This window comes from Ammodytes marinus, assembly GCF_949987685.1.
Source record: "Ammodytes marinus genome assembly, chromosome: 2".
Taxonomy (NCBI): domain Eukaryota; kingdom Metazoa; phylum Chordata; class Actinopteri; order Uranoscopiformes; family Ammodytidae; genus Ammodytes; species Ammodytes marinus.
The window spans coordinates 35,995,355-36,013,596 of NC_137231.1; the positions used below are offsets into that span (position 1 = coordinate 35,995,355).

At 41.3% G+C, this 18,242-nt stretch overlaps 1 protein-coding gene across 1 annotated transcript; it reads right to left on the reverse strand.

Moving 5' to 3' along the window:
* Positions 1 to 216: 216 nt before the first annotated feature.
* LOC307257348 (uncharacterized protein) lies at positions 217 to 17,263 on the reverse strand (the record flags this gene model as incomplete). Its single annotated transcript, XM_080036549.1, has 6 exons — positions 217 to 749; positions 1,932 to 1,978; positions 13,741 to 14,438; positions 14,577 to 14,677; positions 16,522 to 16,814; positions 17,151 to 17,263. 6 exons carry the CDS (start codon positions 17,261 to 17,263, stop codon positions 217 to 219), a joined length of 1,785 nt encoding a protein of 594 aa, XP_079892675.1.
* Positions 17,264 to 18,242: the final 979 nt, after the last annotated feature.

Consider the following 18,242-nt stretch of genomic DNA (forward strand, 5'->3'; position numbering starts at 1 on the left):
AAGAAACAGCCATTTGTATTTTCAAGGAATTATGCACTCATTAAAACATACTTCTGCATATTATACAGTTTGTTCCGAAAAATGCCAATAAATTCTACACACTGCACCTTTAATATATGGCCCTTGCTGAATAATTGTTTCAATCCATTAACTGATTTATTTGTTGCAAAAACCTGAAAGATTTCTGTAACTGTGATCCTGTTCAGACTCTCCCTCCTACAGACGACATAGAGACACTGAGGAACCAGGCGACCCAAACCCAAACCCAGGATACAGAGGTTCAGTGAATGTGGTGTTGAAGGTGTGGAGGTGGATCAGTGAGTCAGAGGAGACACTGTAGAAGGACAGAGAGCCAGCAGGACAGTCCACATACACTGCTACTCTGTGAGAGACAGAGGAGGAGGGGATGGATGTTTGTATGTTATTGTGACGGACAGAGTAACCACCATTAGAGCAGAACAGACTCCAAGACTGATCATTCTCTCCAAACCTACAGTCTGCACTGTATCCTTTCCTGCCGATTCCTCTGTAACTCACTGATATATCAACCACTACTCCGCTCCACTCGACCTCCCAGTAACGGCGACCAGTCAGACCATTACTACATAGCAGCTGACGACAGCAGTCAAATCTCTCTGGATGATCAGGATATGGCTGCTGCTCACTCACACATGTCACCTTCCTGTTGTTGTCAGACAGTTTGAGCTTTCTGTTCATTGTGTTTGTGTCCAGTGTGAGTTCACAGGCCCCTGATGGAGAGAACAAGACACAACACAGCAGCAGTTTATCACCAGACACCTGATGGGTTCATGTGTTGTTTTATTAACAGACTGTTAATTAGATCAAACCTTCAGAATGACTTACTGTTTTGAATCTATAATAATAATAATAATAATAATAATAATATATATATTTTTAAATAATAATAAAAAAGGATAACATATATTTATTTATATATATTTAAAGTGTAAATATTGTACATCAAATTGTATTCATAGTTGTATGTATATATAGATATAGATATATTGATTGTATAAATATATAGATATATGCATTGTAAAGATATATAAATTATAAAATATCATAGTATATCAAGTTGTATATATGTATGAATTGTAAATAAAATATAGTATCACAATCGTATAGATAGATTGTATAGAGATTATAAGGAATACAAGAAGCTAATATAATAAACATTATTTTTTAAAACAATCATATTTTCACTGCCCTTTGTCTTGAAAAAATTCTGCTAATGCCCATTTCTAGGAAACACCCTGAATTAATGGGAAATGTGTAAATTTGAGTGATAAATCATTTTAGCTCGCTTAGAGGGGAGCAAATGTAAAAAGTGGCTCAGATTACCCCGTTCTCCCCTATGTAATTTATTTATTTTTTGTGAAATAATTTTAACATAATTTGTGTTAATTGTATTTTCATGCTCTTCATTTTGTTTTGTATTTTTGATATGTCTGAAATAAATTGAATCAATCAAAATCTACTTTCAGCTTTTGATTTAAAGGTGGAGTCAGTTACTTCTGGAGAATGCTTGATTTCATTTTTTCTTTTTTCAAAATCAGTGAATATCTCCTCATGATCCGCTACCTGTCCGTACTGTGTGCCCTGAAACTAATCACTGGTATTACTACATAGCCTAGGCTCTGTAAATGAGCATGTACACAAAAGGTATGTAAACAAAGGGGCCCATCGTATAAGCAACATTTCCGTTTACAGAGCCTAGGCTGTGTATTAAAACTCAGTTTTTTTGTCAGTGCACACACAGTACAGACAGGTAGCGGATTGTGAAGAGATATTCGCTGATCATGAGAAAAAGTGATTTGACAACAAGCGTTCTCCAGAATCACTGACTCCACCTTTAAACTGCTTTAAATGTGCTGCCTTGTTTTCCTGAACCAAAGTGAACACACACTTACACTTCTTCACACCAGGTATCAGCCTCTGCTCTCCACAATGTTCCACCCTGGAGGGAGAAACAGAGTCAGAATGAACCTTCAGAAGCTTCCTCATCAGCGACATATTCTTTTTGGTCTTTGGTTTTTGAAAGAGAGACAGAATGTGTTTAGTCTTAAGGGTAAGTTGGGAAAGATCGTTGAATATTTGTAATTCTATCTCATTTATACATGGCACAAATAAATAAATGTCTACCCTTTGAAAATCAATGGAAATATACAGAAAAAAAAACAATCATCTGGATAAATTATTAATCGGGTGATAATTTTTTCCCATTAATTAATGATTTTTTTTAATCTTATTCCCAACGCTTTCTTTTAAAACACAGAACATTATTTCAAACTGACAGTGATACAAAGTTCACAAACAACAGGTCCCTGAGCTTTTAAAAGTAATATTAAATTCTAAAATAATAATAATAAAAAATTATTAAATGTTTCCTTTTCCTGTCCTTTTTTTATTCTATATGGCCCATGCTTGCCCTATGTGTTTTTTTTTATTTTTTTTTTCATTCATCCTGAAAAACAAATAAAATAAAGTTAAAAAAAACGTTGATGTGAAATAGCTTTAACCCATTGATGACTATGGCACTCTAGGATACATGTCCTCATTTCCTGAGGGTTTTCTGAAAAAATACTACGAATTTTCAACGTCTACCAAAACCTTAATATCTAAGCCTGTGTAGCACATAGAAACATGAAATAAAATACATTTAAAAGGTAGGGGTCACAGGTTTCATTTGGACATGCTCTCGTAGCACTTACAAACCAACACATTATTCTAAAAATCGTCAAAATTAGATGGGGGGAAAAATTAATAAATTATATAAAATATAATAGCCTAATATATGTGCTAAAAAAGGTTATAATCCTGCTTCCTTTAAGCATGGATAGTAGTGACTGAGTGTGCAGTGGAGAGAGAAAGACAGATAGAGGGAGGAAGAGATAGCTTTATTTTATAATTTAGTTCAGTTATCACTGGCACCATGAATCCGACATCCCAGTACAACTGGAACGCAGACTGACTCCCGCTGTCGGGAGCCGATCAGCTGGTCCAAACGGCTGTATACCACGGAGATGAAAACAAAACTGAAACTTAACTATCGCCTGGCTGGGCTGACTTGAGTTGGAGCAGCAAAATATAGCCTGAATCAATAAATATTGTTACTAAATATAAGTAATGTGTTGTGTGATTTTCGTCAGTAGCCTAGAGTAGACCTAATTTCTGCGCTCTGAACGCCACTAACTGTTTTGTAATACACTATCGCCGATCAAGTGAACACAGAGGTGGAAAGAGTACAAAAATATTCTACTCAAGTAAAAGTATGATTACTTGGATGAAATTTTACTTAAGTGAAAGTAAAAGTACTGGTCTAAAAATCTACTGAAGTAAAAGTGAAAAAGTAGCTGATTTAAAATGTACTTAGAGCACAAGTTACTAGTTACTTTTTAACAGCGGGAGGGGGCGGGGGTCTCTTCTAAGGCATTATATATATAGACAAGGGGATATAAATCTCAAACTAGTTTTGTTTAATTAATGCAACACTTTTACAAATTAAAGTGCAAAATTAAACAAATCATGTCACCACACATGTATGGATGTATACTGTGTCATTATACTTTAGATAAGCAAATATGGAGCAAATAGTCTGTTAATGGGGGAATGGGAATGTAACCGGTCTACAGACCTAAACAGACTGCAGCTGCAGTTCTAATAATGTAATTGTGTATAATTGATCTAAACCATGGAAATTGCAAGGTTAGGCTGCTCGATTTTGACAAATCATAATCATGATTATTTTGATTGATATTGTGTAATTAAGCAATATCACACGAGAGGGAGCATGTTGTCGCTCTATATCAGCACTGCTGTGATTCGGTCGTAGGTACGAGGCCGCAGAGAAACACAGCAGTGCTGATATAGAGCGACAACATGCGACCTCGAGTGTGATATTGCTTTTATACAGCAGTTTTACAACTTAAATTCACAAGTTAACTTTAAAATGTGATCTTTAATCATTTAAGAATGTATTTGCTTCCGCCAACACAAATAGTCCGACAACAGCAGTCAGAGCGGAGCGCGTTGCTAAGCAACAACTTGACAGGAGCTCGTCCTGCTTTGTTTACTCTGGTCACATTAACCACGGCGGCCCGATGTCCCATAAAAATCACTAAAGAACAGGAACGGCGGATCTTAATCTAGTTGGTGATAAGGTCCGCTGCCCATTCCAAACTCCCACGCTTCATTTCCCAGAGTTTATGAGTTTATTTCTGCCCGGGGAAGTAACGTTATACAATGATGTGGGAAAGCTAGGCTAGGCTAAAGCTATGCTGCGTCCGGATCGCGCCCGCTCGTATTATTCAGCAGCCTGAGTTTATCTCCACACACTATTGCTGTCTTCAGTAACGTGAGTGAGAGCGACTACCGCACACTGTCTCTGTCTGTGTGTGGCAGAGATGCCCTCTCATAGGGGAGAGACTCGCAACAGTCAACCTGAGTCACACACACACACACACACACACACACACACACACACACACACACACACACACACACACACACACACACACACACACACACACACACACACACACACACACACACACACACACACACACACACACACACACACACACACACACAGTTTACACAAGTGAAGCTCCGGCTCATCAGTGAGCGGACTGATTTTGACAGATGGTTTACAGTTTGGTGAACAGTCCATGAACAGTCAGAGTGATGTTGTTCGCTCATATCAGCACTGCTTCAGAACGCATCTAAGGTCTCTCGTCCAATCAAATCACTCGCTCAGAACCACTGCTGTATAATCACAATTATTATAGACAATTATTCATTGATTTAAGAATAGCAACATGCACTTAGTTAACATTTGAAAACATGACTTTGGACTTTAAACATATCCTAATTGAACTGAAAACCAGGAAAATGCAAATAAGTAAAACATATTTTTAATAATTAAATAAAATAAGTGTCAAAATCAAAATAAACCGTTGCAAATGTTGTCGATAGGGCACGTCTTTTGCTAGCAGGAATGTGAGGGCATATTTTATTTATATCTCATGGAGCTGGCAGGATAAGCAAGTTGCATTGTAGGCTACAGTGTTCTTAATTGATGACTGTTGTGGTGGCAAGAGTCAAGGAGCTTTAAACTTCCAGTGTTTTTTATTCCTTTATTGCTTGGTCATAGACCACTTGGATTCGACTTAAAGTGAGTAAACTAATTGGTCGTGATGTTTTGAGGTGCAGCTGGGTCGCATATGCCTTTTTCTCTCTCTCTCTCTCTGTCTCACGGTCGCGCATGTCATCTGACTCGCGTGTCCGCGCGTAACATATCTTGCATATTAGTCTATTAGTTTTACCTTTCTTCTCGACCAAAGGCTGACTTTCTGCTGTCTTCTGGAAGTTTTTCAAAGCTCCCGGCAACACGCACCGTCTCCATCCTACTCTGCACTGTAAAGCTGAAAGCTAAACTATCAGGTGAGGGAGGGGCCGATCGCACGGCTGGATGAAAGGTTTGCTGCATTTAAAAGCCTTCACGTCTTCACGTGCGGTACAATGATAGTTGAACTAGGATTATTTTGTTTTAATGATAGAGGGAAGCAATGTGTTGCATTGTTGTTATCATGTAGTCGCAATGTGTTCTCTCCTCCTGTCGATCATTCACTGTGTTTTTTCTCTCCTTTAGCCTATCTATTTTTTTACTCAGTAATGCAGGTGATATAAAATGTAGCGAAGTACAATACTTCACAATAAACATACTCAAAGTAAAAGTAAAAGTATAGGTTTTAAAAACCACACAACATTAGAGTGGTCACGTGGTTTTAAAAAATCAACAAAACCCACGTCATGTGTATTTGAACCAATGACAGTGCATTCTATGCATGAAAATAAGATAAAACAACAATGCTGCACCACGCAGCAGCCGGCAGGAGATACAATGTTGCTTCGCGCAGCATGGGTCATCAACAGTGTTGGGAATAAGACATTAGTTACCTAACGCCGTTATTTTAAACGGCGTTAGGTAACTCCGTTCTTTTTTCAGTAACGGGGTAATCTAACTAATTACTTTTTCCGTCGTTACAACGCCGTTATCGTTACGGAACGTTAAATGCGGTGCGTTACTATGAATTGATTGAATAAACTGTGTAATCCGAACACACCCCTGGCTCCATAGCCTACTACACAAACTGCTGTTTTAAGTTGTGTTTTATTCAGTGTGGATGACATTATAACTGTCAGTTAGCGCCGTCACGTCAGTCAGCCGGAGCGCCTGTTTAGTGAAGTTTATTTTTTTTTCCCTCTCTGTTGTGTGAGCTTGCACGTTGCCGCAGTAACCACCTATCAATCCACGGTTGAAACGTGCTCTCCCTGAGTTTGTTTGCATCGCCCTTGTGAGTAAGTGCATGGAGTTTCCCGATCTCTATACATTATAATTTATGCACGTTATTAAACGGCCGCGATTCGCCGGTTGCAACAGCTGTTTAGCGTGTCATCACGAGCCGAATATTGCCATTGTTCTTTTCCTGGGATCTGTATGCTGCTGTGCATGTTAAAGAAGGAAATAAACATAGGATAAATCCTTACTCCTCCTCTCATGCTTCATAGTCTGACGTTTTTGGCCTTAAGTGGTGTTTTAGCCGACACCCCTGAAGTGAATCCAGTGATATAGCAGATCAGCACGGTACATTCAGCAGTTTCCTTCCAAATTTGTTGACATATAGCAACTTTTTTTTTTACAGTAGGCTAACGCAAATAGTTACTTTCCCTGGTAACTAGTTACTTCTATTATAAAGTAATTCAGTTACTAACTCAGTTACTTTTTGGAACAAGTAGTGAGTAACTATAACTAATTACTTTTATAAAGTAATGTTCCCAACACTGGTCATCAATGGGTTAACTGCAGGCCTCTGCTAAATATATAAGCTTTTAAGTAAATACCACCTCTTTTAATAATTGATTTTTATCCATTCCTTGTTGCAGCCCTAGAGCGTAGTGGACGGGCTGAGGTGTTTGGTTGAATTATTGAGTACAAACTATTTTCCTACCAGAGACATGAAATTAAATATAGTGTAGTGACAGAATGTGACTATTTTATTATTTATATTTAGTCAATTCATTGTCTTCATGTTAAAAAATTACAAACACAAGGTAAAACTTATAAGCAATAGAATTAAAAACAAACAGGATCCTTAGCAACAAAAACAACAACTCAATAATATGGTTCATGTTCAAAAGGGCCTAGAAGAAGTTAAAAACGTATCTGGTCCTACACCGTCTAAAATTGTATACTGTATATTTAAAGGGACACTGTGTAACATTTTAAGTAATTTATTAGCTAAAATCAATATCCTCATTCATAAATATGTCCTCATTGGTGTAAAATCACTCTGCCAATAATCTGAATTATCCTCCTGAGCGGAGAATTACAAATATGAATATTACATTTTGTACATTGAGCAGGCAAGTCTTATGGAGGCATCCATGTTGGTTGGAATGTCATCAGGTGCATTGTTTAACATTTAGAATTGTTCTTGTCCTTGAAGGCCACTGTAGCTTCTGTTATTATTCAAAAGGGGTGGTTTACCCAGGGAGCGTTGCATTCTAGAACTTTCTTGATGATGTCATATTACACAGTGCCCCTTTAATTGCTGTTGTCAGTCAGCTACACTGATACAGACTGTGAGCCAACAGTCCTCAGCCTGTCAGTGTAACAGAGAAACAGTGTGTGAGCTCTTGGTGTCTCTTCATACCTGAGAGTCTCCAGTCTCAAGAGGAGCAGCTTCACCCCTGAGGCTCCTGGATGGTTGTAGCTCAGGTCCAGCTCTCTCAGATGGGAGGGGTTGGAGCTCAGAGATGAGGCCAGAGAAGCACAGCCTTTCTCTGTGATCAGACAACCTGACAGACTACACACACACACACACACACACACACACACACACACACACACACACACACACACACACACACACACACACACACACACACACACACACACACACACACACACACACACACACACACACACACACACACACACACACACAAACCATATATTGTTTCTTTGTTTTTGTTTAGGTACATTTCGGTCCAGATAGAATACTTTAGAGCCATGTTTATAATTAATGTTACACATAATCTGAGGTATTTAGTCATTCAACAACACAAATTAAAAGAAAAACTGATGCAAATCAGACGTTTAATGGTCATCAGTTGAACTGGTGACCCCAGTGCACTTCCAGCCACAGAAAGGTGGTGAGTGGGGCGCTCCTCGTGTGCGACCCGAAGCAGTCTACTAACTGTTGTATAAGTCTTGTTTGTTTTTAACGTTTCGTGTGTGGAGAGGTTTTTATGTCAAGATTCATTATGTGGAGTCTGGGCTCTTTTGCACAGTTCTATGGACTTTTATTCGTGTCAAGGCTGTTGCTGGCGTTCTTCTGTCAAGACGCGGAAGGGCTACATGGCGGCTCAGCCAGCCGAGTGACTTTCAGCCGCGAGCTTCTTCTGTCATTACGAGCATCGATTAGAGGCGACGTGCCGGTGGGATTACCGACTGAGCTCTTTGTACCTCACAGCAGTGTTAATTTCGTTGACTAAGACTATGACGAAAAATATTCGTCTACGAACCTTTTTCACGGACGTAAACTAAATAAAAACTAAATAAAAAGGCAGATAAGATGACGAAGACTGAGACGAATATAACTGACACTATAGTCTACGAATAGGAACGAGACAAAACTGTTAGGGCGGGACGAATGGAGAAGAGATCCAATCAGAACTACTCTTTTTGTGGGACAAGTTGGGAAGAAATCCAATCAGTGCAAAGCAGCGAATACAACCCTGTGTCGGTGAAAATCGACGGGAGACCTCGTCAGTGTGAGCGGGTGGAGTGAGCAGCTGTGCAGAAAAACTGCGGTTTGATGGACAAAAATTATAGTCAGGGATATCCTTCCCGTTAACGTTGTCTAGGGGAACGGCTAAGTTCCGCGATATGTTTGTAGTAGGCTATGTCTCGAGCTTGAATAGAGCCATGTCCCCAAACTGACTGCGCAACTATATAGGAAATGAACTGTGAAACTGCCGCCTCCCTCCGTTAGTTTCTGTTTTCACTCGAGTAAGTTACAAACAACTCCGACGCATGGACAGCGTTCAATTAAAACCTCTAATTTTATTATCAAAAAGGCTTTGATGCAAAAGAAGTCCGAACACACACAGGGGCAGCAGTGTTGCTTAAAGGAAGGCGCAGTTGCTCAGTTTTATCAGCACCTTACTGCGTGCTGCTGCTGCTGCTGCCCAGGGGCGGCCTTAACGATCTCGGGGCCCGTTTCAAGACCAAGTGTGGGCCCCCCCACTTTTTTTAAAATATTTTCTTTATTTTAATTTTTTTATAAATAATGCTTGTGCATGCTCCCCGCAAAAAGAAAAAAGATTGTGGAATCCAGTTGGTTCATAGACAGATCATGAGATAATGGGCCCCCAGCCACAGACTCTTAAAGCCCCCCCCCTCCCTCCTATCCAGTCAGGTACACTGATTTTATGTGAGATTATTACGAATGAAATAGAATACATGTTTTGTATTACAACCATTAAATCTGTGTCTGTATTGCATATTCAAAACTTAATACCATTCAATGAAGAAATAAACACTTAGTCGACTAAGTCCGCTGTAGATTTAGTCAACTAAAATCTGTTTATATTTAGTAGACTAAGACTAGACTAAGACTAAAAGATTTCAGATGACTAGAATAGGACTAAGACTAAATGGTGTGATATTCAAAAGACTAAGACTAAGACTAAATCACAATTTGCTGCCAAAATTAACACTGCCTCACAGTCCTAACAGACTTTTTCCTCCCCGTCGGAAAAGAGGAAGGAGGGGTGGAGTACGCCGAAGACTGAAACGTCTCAGTCTGGATAACCGCCGCAGGCTTCCCCCGCTCCCCACAGTCCTGCTATCCAACGTGCAGTCAATCAGGAACAAGGTAGACGAGTTGGAAGCTTGGGCCAAATTCAAGCAAGAAATCAAGGAATCCTGCCACCTAGCTCTTACTGAAACGTGGCTCAGTGAAGAGGACCGGGATGAGGACCTTGAAATAAGTGGCTTTGGCAGCCCACTTCAGCTGGACCGGTCACCCAAAATCACCGGGAAGAGTCGAGGTGGAGGAGTGTGTTTTTATGTAAACAAGCGGTACTGTAACACCGTCGTTGTTCGGGAAAAGCTCTGTACTCCCGATATTGAACTTTTGTGTATCTCACTGCGCCCCTACTACTTTCCCCGTGAATTTCAGCAACTTTTCTTCACGGTTGTTTACATCCACCCGAGAGCCAACGCGTCCGCTGCTGCACAGCTGATCGCTGACGTCACTCACCGACTCGACTCAATCTGCCCGGATGCCCCTAAATTCATTCTTGGCGATTTTAACCATTGTTCTCTAGGGAAAACTATGAGGACTTATGAACAATATGTCACTTGCTCTACAACCAACACACATTCCACATTGGATCTATGTTATGGATCAGTGATTGGCGCTTATAAATCTCTACCCATGCCTTCTCTTGGTGCGTCATACCATAACAGCGTGTATTTAATGCCCATGTACATACCCTCCTTCAGACGCCTCGAGTGCAGAGAGAAGGATGTAAAAACCTGGTCTGAGGACAGTGTCTTAGCTCTCCAGGCATGTTTTGAATGCACCGACTGGGATTGCTTTTTTGATTCTTGTGACAATGTTGATGAACTCACTGACACAGTTTCATCCTATATATCTTTTTGTGTGGACTCTGTAATTCCGAACAAAAAAATTATTATCTTTCCAAATAATAAACCTTGGGTAACGAAAGAGCTAAAAACAAGTATCAACAAAAAGAAAAAAATATTTTACACAGGTAATCTTTTTGAGAAGAAGGCTGTCTCCAGAGAAGTAAAGAATGCAATAGGCAAGGCCCAAATGAACTATAAGAACAAAATAGAAATGCAATTTACCACTAACATCAGAGCAGCCTGGCAGGGAATTAAATCTATGGCATCTATTAACCACACATGCGAGGCCAAGCAACCGATCGGAATCAGTGGAGTAGTTGAGGCAGATCTGCCAAACTATTTTAACTCTTTTTTTTCTCGTTTTGAAAGGTCTGACCTCACGCACAATGTCTCCAAATTAAAGGATTCTCTTGTACCCCAGAAAGATTTGGTGATATCTCAAGGATTTGTCACAGCCTTGTTCAAAAAAACAAATATAAGGAAGGCTGCTGGCCCAGATGCAGTCTGCGGGCGCACTCTCCGATACTGTGCCGACCAGCTCAGTGGGGTGTTTTCAAAATTATTTCAGATGTGTGCCGATGGTTGCAAGTTGCCCTCATTATGGAAGACCTCAACTATTATCCCAATTCCAAAAATAAAAAATCCAAGAGAACCGAACCAATTCAGACCTGTTGCTCTTACATCACTGGTGATGAAACATTTTGAAAGAATTTTAAAAGATGAAGTTGGCTCCTTGGTTAAAGACAAACTTGACCCCCTAAAGTTTGCTTATCAAGCAGGTAAAGGGGTGGAGGACGCTAAACTCCTCATCCTGGACAGGGTCTACAAACACTTGGAAAAACCAAAATCACATGCAAGACTTTTATTTGCCGACTTCTCGTCCGCTTTTAACAAGATGCAACCACATATTCTGATCAATCGTCTACTTGCTTATTTTAACTTACCCGATCAGCTCTTATTGTTGCTCTTAAACTTCTTAACGGAGAGGAAGCAGCAAGTTTTAGTTAATGGAGCTATATCAAATGTTCTGGTCTCCAACACCGGCTCTCCCCAGGGGTGTGTTCTGTCACCACTCCTTTTTATTCTTTATACAGACAGTTGCAGGTCTCATAAGGAGGGAAGCTGCATGATAACATTTTCTGATGATACCGCCCTCTTGTCTCTCCTTCAGGGTTCAGATTCAGACCATGGTAGCGCCCTATCTACATTTGTTACTTGGTGTGATGAGAATTTCCTTGACCTCAACGTGACAAAAACAAAGGAACTCATCATTGATTTTAGAAAAGACAACACTATACCGAAGGCTAGCATTATTCACGGTGAGGAGGTCGAGATTGTTGACACATACAAATATCTGGGAACTGTGTTTGACTCGCAGTTAAAGTTTGATGTCAACAGTGATTCTATTGTCAAACGCGGTCAACAGAGAGTCCACTTACTTAGGAAGTTAAAATCTTTCAATATTTGCAACAAAATTCTAATCGTGTTCTACCAGTCATTTATCGAGAGTCTCTTAACCTTTTCTTTCATTTGCTGGTTCGATGGCCTCTGTGTTAAGGACAGCAATGGCCTGAACAGCATTGTAAAGGTGTGCTCCAAAATAATCGGAGTTCGGCAAAAACACTTATTCTCCCTTTGGGAGAGGCGCGTGGTCCAAAAAGCTAAAACAATAGTAAACCAAAAGGACCACATCATCTTCCCAGAATTCAGATTAATGCCTTCAGGCCGGCGCTTTGCAGCACCAAGCAGGAAAACGAAGCGCTATTCTCAGTCTTTTATTCCGTCTGCTGCCAGGCTGTTAAACTGATGTTGGATCTGATGTTTTTTTATTTTTTTAACTGTGCAGGCCTACTCATGCCCAGCCATTGTGTCTCTCTGACATATCCTGTGTCCTGTTTATTGTTTTTTATTGGCTGTATATTGTCTGTTATGTGTTGCTTAGTGTGTGTAGGACTGCTGGACTGAATTGCCCTCTGGGATAAATAAAGTTGTTTGATTGATTGATTGATTGATTGAATCTGACCTGAGAGATTCCAGTTTACAGTGTGGACTCTGCAGCCAAGCAGACAGATGCTTCACTCCTGAATCCTGCAGGTTGTTGACACTCAGGTCCAGCTCACTCAGATGGGAGGGGTTGGAGCTCAGATCTGAGGCCAGAGAAGCACAGCCTTTCTCTGTGATCAGACAACCTGACAGCCTACACACACACACACACACACACACACACACACACACACACACACACACACACACACACACACACACACACACACACACACACACACACACACACACACACACACACACACACACACACACACACACACACACACACACAGAACATGTGATGGTGAGTTTTATTTGTTTCTTTGTATTTTATTGTACGTTATGGTCCAGATAGAATACTTTAGAGCCACGTCTATACTAAACACTGATCTGTGGTATTTAATAATTCAACAAAAAAGGAGAGAAATTTCTGAAAACATTTGGAAACTAATCTGGAGTCTAGAAACAACTCTTGAAGTTTAATTAAAGATATTTTGAATAATCATTGTACCAGACACAATCCTACAAAGGTTAAATTGTTATAAACTGATATAAATCAGATGTTAAATGGTCATCAGTTGAACTGTTTGGTAATCTGACCTGAGAGTTTCCAGTTTACAGTGTGGACTCTGCAGCCCTACAGCTAGCCGCTTCACTCCTGAATCCTTCAGGTCGTTGTTACTCAGGTCCAGCTCTCTCAGACTTGAGGAGGAGCTGAGAACTGAGGACAGAGCGTAACAGCTTCTCTCTGAGAGGTTACAGCCACTCAGCCTGGAGAGACAACAATGACAAAAAGAGTAATACATTATTATTTTTTCAGTTAAAAGATGGCAGAGTATGTATTAGTGAATAAATCCTACTGTACGTACAGAGCTTTCTTGGAGGCTTTGACCACTGGCAGCAGCCTCAGAAGAGCCTCCTCTGAAGCAGAGTATTTCTTCAGGTCAAACACGTCCAGATCTTTTTCTGATGACAGTAAGATGAAGCCGAGAGCTGACCACTGAGCAGCAGACAGTTTGTCTGTGGAGAGACGTCCTGAACTCAGGGATTGTTGGATCTCCTCCACTAGAGAACTGTCATTCAGTTCATTCAGACAGTGGAACAGATTGATGCTTTTCTCTGCAGAGGGAGTCTCCTCAATCTTCTTCTTGATGTAGTGAACTGTTTCCTGATTGGTCTGTGAGCTATTTCCAGTCTGTGTCAACAGACCTCTTAGGAGATTCTGATTGGTTGGCAGTGAAAGACCAAGGAGGAAGCGGAGGAACAAGTCCAGGTGTCCATTTGGACTCTGTAAGGCCTTGTTCACAGCACTCTGGTAGAACTGTGTCTCTGCAGATTCCTGGGAGGTTGCAGTTAATTCTTTGGTCGGCCGAGCCTTATGCAGTCTGAAGACTTTAGAGAGCCAGGATGTTTTTCTTTCTTGGTAAAGTTGTTTCTCTGCAGATTCATGGGAGGTTGTTTGTTCTTCTGCCATCAGATTGACTCCGGAGTTGATGAATGTCAGATGGACATGAAGAGCAGCCAGAAACTCCTGAACGCTTAGATGGATGAAGCAGAACACCTTGTCCTGGTACAGTTCACTCTCCTCTTTAAAGATCTGTGTGAACACTCCTGAGACCACTGAGGCTTCTGTGATATCAATGCCACACTCTTTCAGGTCTGATTCATAGAAGATCAGGTTTCCTTTCTGCAGCTGCTCAAAAGCCAGTTTTCCCAGAGACTCGATCATCTTCCTGCTCTCTGGACTCCAGTGTGGATCTGTCTCAGCTCCTCCATCATACTTGACGTTCTTCAGTTTGGCCTGAACCACCAGGAGGCGGATGTACATCGCAGTCAGGGTCTTGGGCAGCTCTCCTCCCTCTCCGGTCTTCAACATTTTCTCCAGAACTGTAGCAGTGATCCAGCAGAAGACTGGGATGTGGCACATGATGTGGAGGCTTCGTGATGTCTTGATGTGGGAGATGATTGTTTTGGCCTTCTCCTCTTCTTTGAGCTTCTTCCTGAAGTATTCCTCCTTCTGGGGGTCAGTGAACCCTCTGACCTCTGTCACCATGCCAACACAGTCAGGAGGTATCTGATTGGCTGCTGCAGGTCGTGTGGTTATCCAGAGGCGAGCAGAGGGAAGCAGTTTCCCCCTGATGAGGTTTGTCAGCAGCACATCCACTGAGGTGGACTCTGTCACATCAGTCAGGATCTCATTGTTTTTGAAGTCCAGAGGAAGTCGACACTCATCCAGACCGTCAAAGATGAACACAACCTGTAACTCTTCAAAGCTGCAGATTCCTGCTGCTTTGGTTTCAGTGAAGAAGTGATGAACAAGTTCCACCAAGCTGAACTTTTTCTCTTTCAGCACATTCAGCTCTCTGAAAGTGAATGGAAATGTGAACTGTATGTCCTGGTTGGTTTTGTCTTCTGCCCAGTCCAGAGTGAACTTCTGTGTTAAGATTGTTTTCCCAATGCCAGCCACTCCCTTTGTCATCACTGTTCTGCTTGGTTCACCTCTTCCAGGTGAGGCCTTAAAGATGTCTACTTGTCTGATGGTTGTTTCTGGTCTATCTGGTTTACAGGATGCTGTTTCAATCTGTCTGACCTCATGTTCATCATTGACCTCTCCAGTCCCTCCCTCTGTGATGTAGAGCTCTGTGTAGATCTGATTCAGAAGGGTAGATTTTCCTGCTTTAGCGATCCCCTCAAACACAGACTGGAACTTCTTCCTCAGTTTTGACTTGAGTTCACGTTGACACTTTGCAACTCTGGCTCCTGAAAGAACAAAGAACAAATGTGATCAGTAACTGAAAGCTACAATAAAACTGATTAATCCAAATTTTAACTTTATTTTCATCTTCCATTAAATCTCTTCAGAACATCAGTTGTGAACAGTATAAACACAGGACATTCTTTTCCGCCCACACTACGGAATAGGTGAGCAGATATTCACTGATTTTGACTAAAATAGTTTTGGATAACAATGACGAGTATGCCTTTAATTAGTTGATGCTAAAATCAATGTTCCATGTTGACGTCTCCAGTCTCTTGCAGTTTGATGCAGAGCTCTGTGTAGATCTCATCTACAAGTTTAGATGTTTTGTTTTTGTGATATTCTCAAACAAAAACAAAAACTTTTTCCTCAGAGTGGATCTGAGTCTTCTCCGACTCAGCAACAATCTCTGAATGAATTAGATTGTAATTCACTGACCTTTTCTATTTGTATTAATAAGAAACGATCCAAAGGTGGTGAGGGCCATTATAAGCCGGAGGTCATTGCACTTGGCAGGAGAATGTGGGTTACGGCATATTGTGCACATGTTAAAATAATTTCTAATCATCAGTGAAAGATGAAAACTTTGTTTCTCTGAAACGAGTCTGACTTGCTGCATCTGACTTCTCCTTGTCCCATGTGTTGAACTGAATCTGATCAGAGAATGTTCGGATCTACCCTTTCACACAGCAGGATGTTGTAGGTGTGAGACAGTCACACACTACGCCCATCCCTGCTCCTGAACCTGAATTAAACCGGGGGTGGGGGGCTCTGAGTAAAGTCAGGGTGGGTGGAATAACCATGAAAAACTTTTGTTTTAAAAAGTGAACACAACATTTTTTTTTCTTGTGAAGCGTAATATGTTTGGAATACACTATTTCTTGTCAAAAGAAAAGCAAATTCAGTATCTGTACTCTGTTTATACAACTTTTGCTAGTGTTCTGATATTCCCTTCAATCTTCACATCACTCACCTTTGGGTTCTGAAATGGTCTTGAGGAATTTTGTCACCAGATCATTTCTATTTATTTTGACCAAAACCTTCCTGGTCACCTCAATAGATTCTGTACTGTAGGTCTGGACGATCAGATCCACAGTCCGCAACCGGTTTGCATTTTCCAATCGACTCTTATGGATTGGTTTGAGGTTGGGAAGAATTGGCTGTTGCAGATGCCAGTTGAATTTTTCCAATTCCTCATTTCCTAAATGATCCAAAATGTTTAAGAGGGCCTCTTTAGTATTTGTCATCTCTTCTTCCTGCAAATATCTGAGAGATACCAAAAGAAAATAACTTCAGAGAAAAATTCTACTTCATATTTAGATTGTAAACACAATTTAAACAGATCATCAGCCTGCTGTTCATCTTTGAACCCGAAAGGTTTATCCCTAGACCTGTCACTCTTATGATGCAAGAAACGCCAACCACATGGGAAAGCAATACCAGCAGTAAACTTTGTAAGGGAGGGACACAAGCCATCAACCGCAGCAACAACAAGAAGCAATCTGCTGCAAAAGGCCCAATCATGGGAACTGAAGGTAGACCTGGGGGGAAGACTGCAATTCCCCCCGGTTGTCCAGACAACCCTGAGGTCAGACGCGGTACTGTGGTGTGAAGAGGCAAAGAAGATCATCCTCATTGAACTTGCAGTCCCATGGGAAGAGGGTTGTGATCAGGCGTTTGAGAGAAAGAGCAGCAAATACCAGGATCTCGTGCATGACTGCAGAGAGAAAGGATGGCAGGCATGGCTCTTCCCAGTCGAGGTCGGCTGTAGAGGATTCCCTGCCCAGTCAGTGTGTGGAGGATGCTCACAGCAATTGGGGTGACGGGGAGGGAGAGAAAGACGGCAGCTCGCAGGTTGGGGGAGGCAGCAGAAAGAGCCTCTTGCTGGTTGTGGAGCAGGAGGGAGGAGTTTGGCTGGAAGCCAGGAGGAGTTGATGGGCAGTGATTTGGCCACCACTGCCGACCCCGGTCAGAATGTCTGGTTGAAATAATTCCCTCTGCAAACTTTGAATTGTGTTCCCATTTGACAGGTAAAAAGAAACCTTACAGGTCACATGACCGGCAGCAATTGTTTCTAGCGGAAACACTGATCTGGTCTGTTACACACACACACACACACACACACACACACACACACACACACACACACACACACACACACAAACACAAACACACACACACACACACACACACACACACACACACACACACACACACAAAGCTTGGAGAGTGAATAATGATGGTGCAGGGCTGGCACTTCACAGAATTACTTACACCTGCTTTGAAAAGCGGCACCTTTTCATCCTGGATTGGTGTTCGTGCAACTGACTAATCCAATGTGCCCAGACTAGACTTTGTCAAGGCTGGCTTTATCAATCATCCTGTATATCTGAATTCCACTTTTGTGCAATAGGCCTCAGTGTGTGTGTGATCTGAGGATGCTGCCACACCCTCATAACTTCACATTCTAAGAGAAATCTTCAAGAATAAGCTTAGACCCTGTTTCCACTTGTCTTTAACATCTGATTTTTGTGATCTGATCACGTGAATACAGCTCTAACTACAGGTGAAAACACTCTCAAGACGCGTTGATCGGATCACAAAAACCACATTCGGAGGTGGTTTACGTCACTTGTGTCCGATGTGTCCGCATTCATTTGGTAGTGGAAACACCAATGTGACTTTTGTCCACAT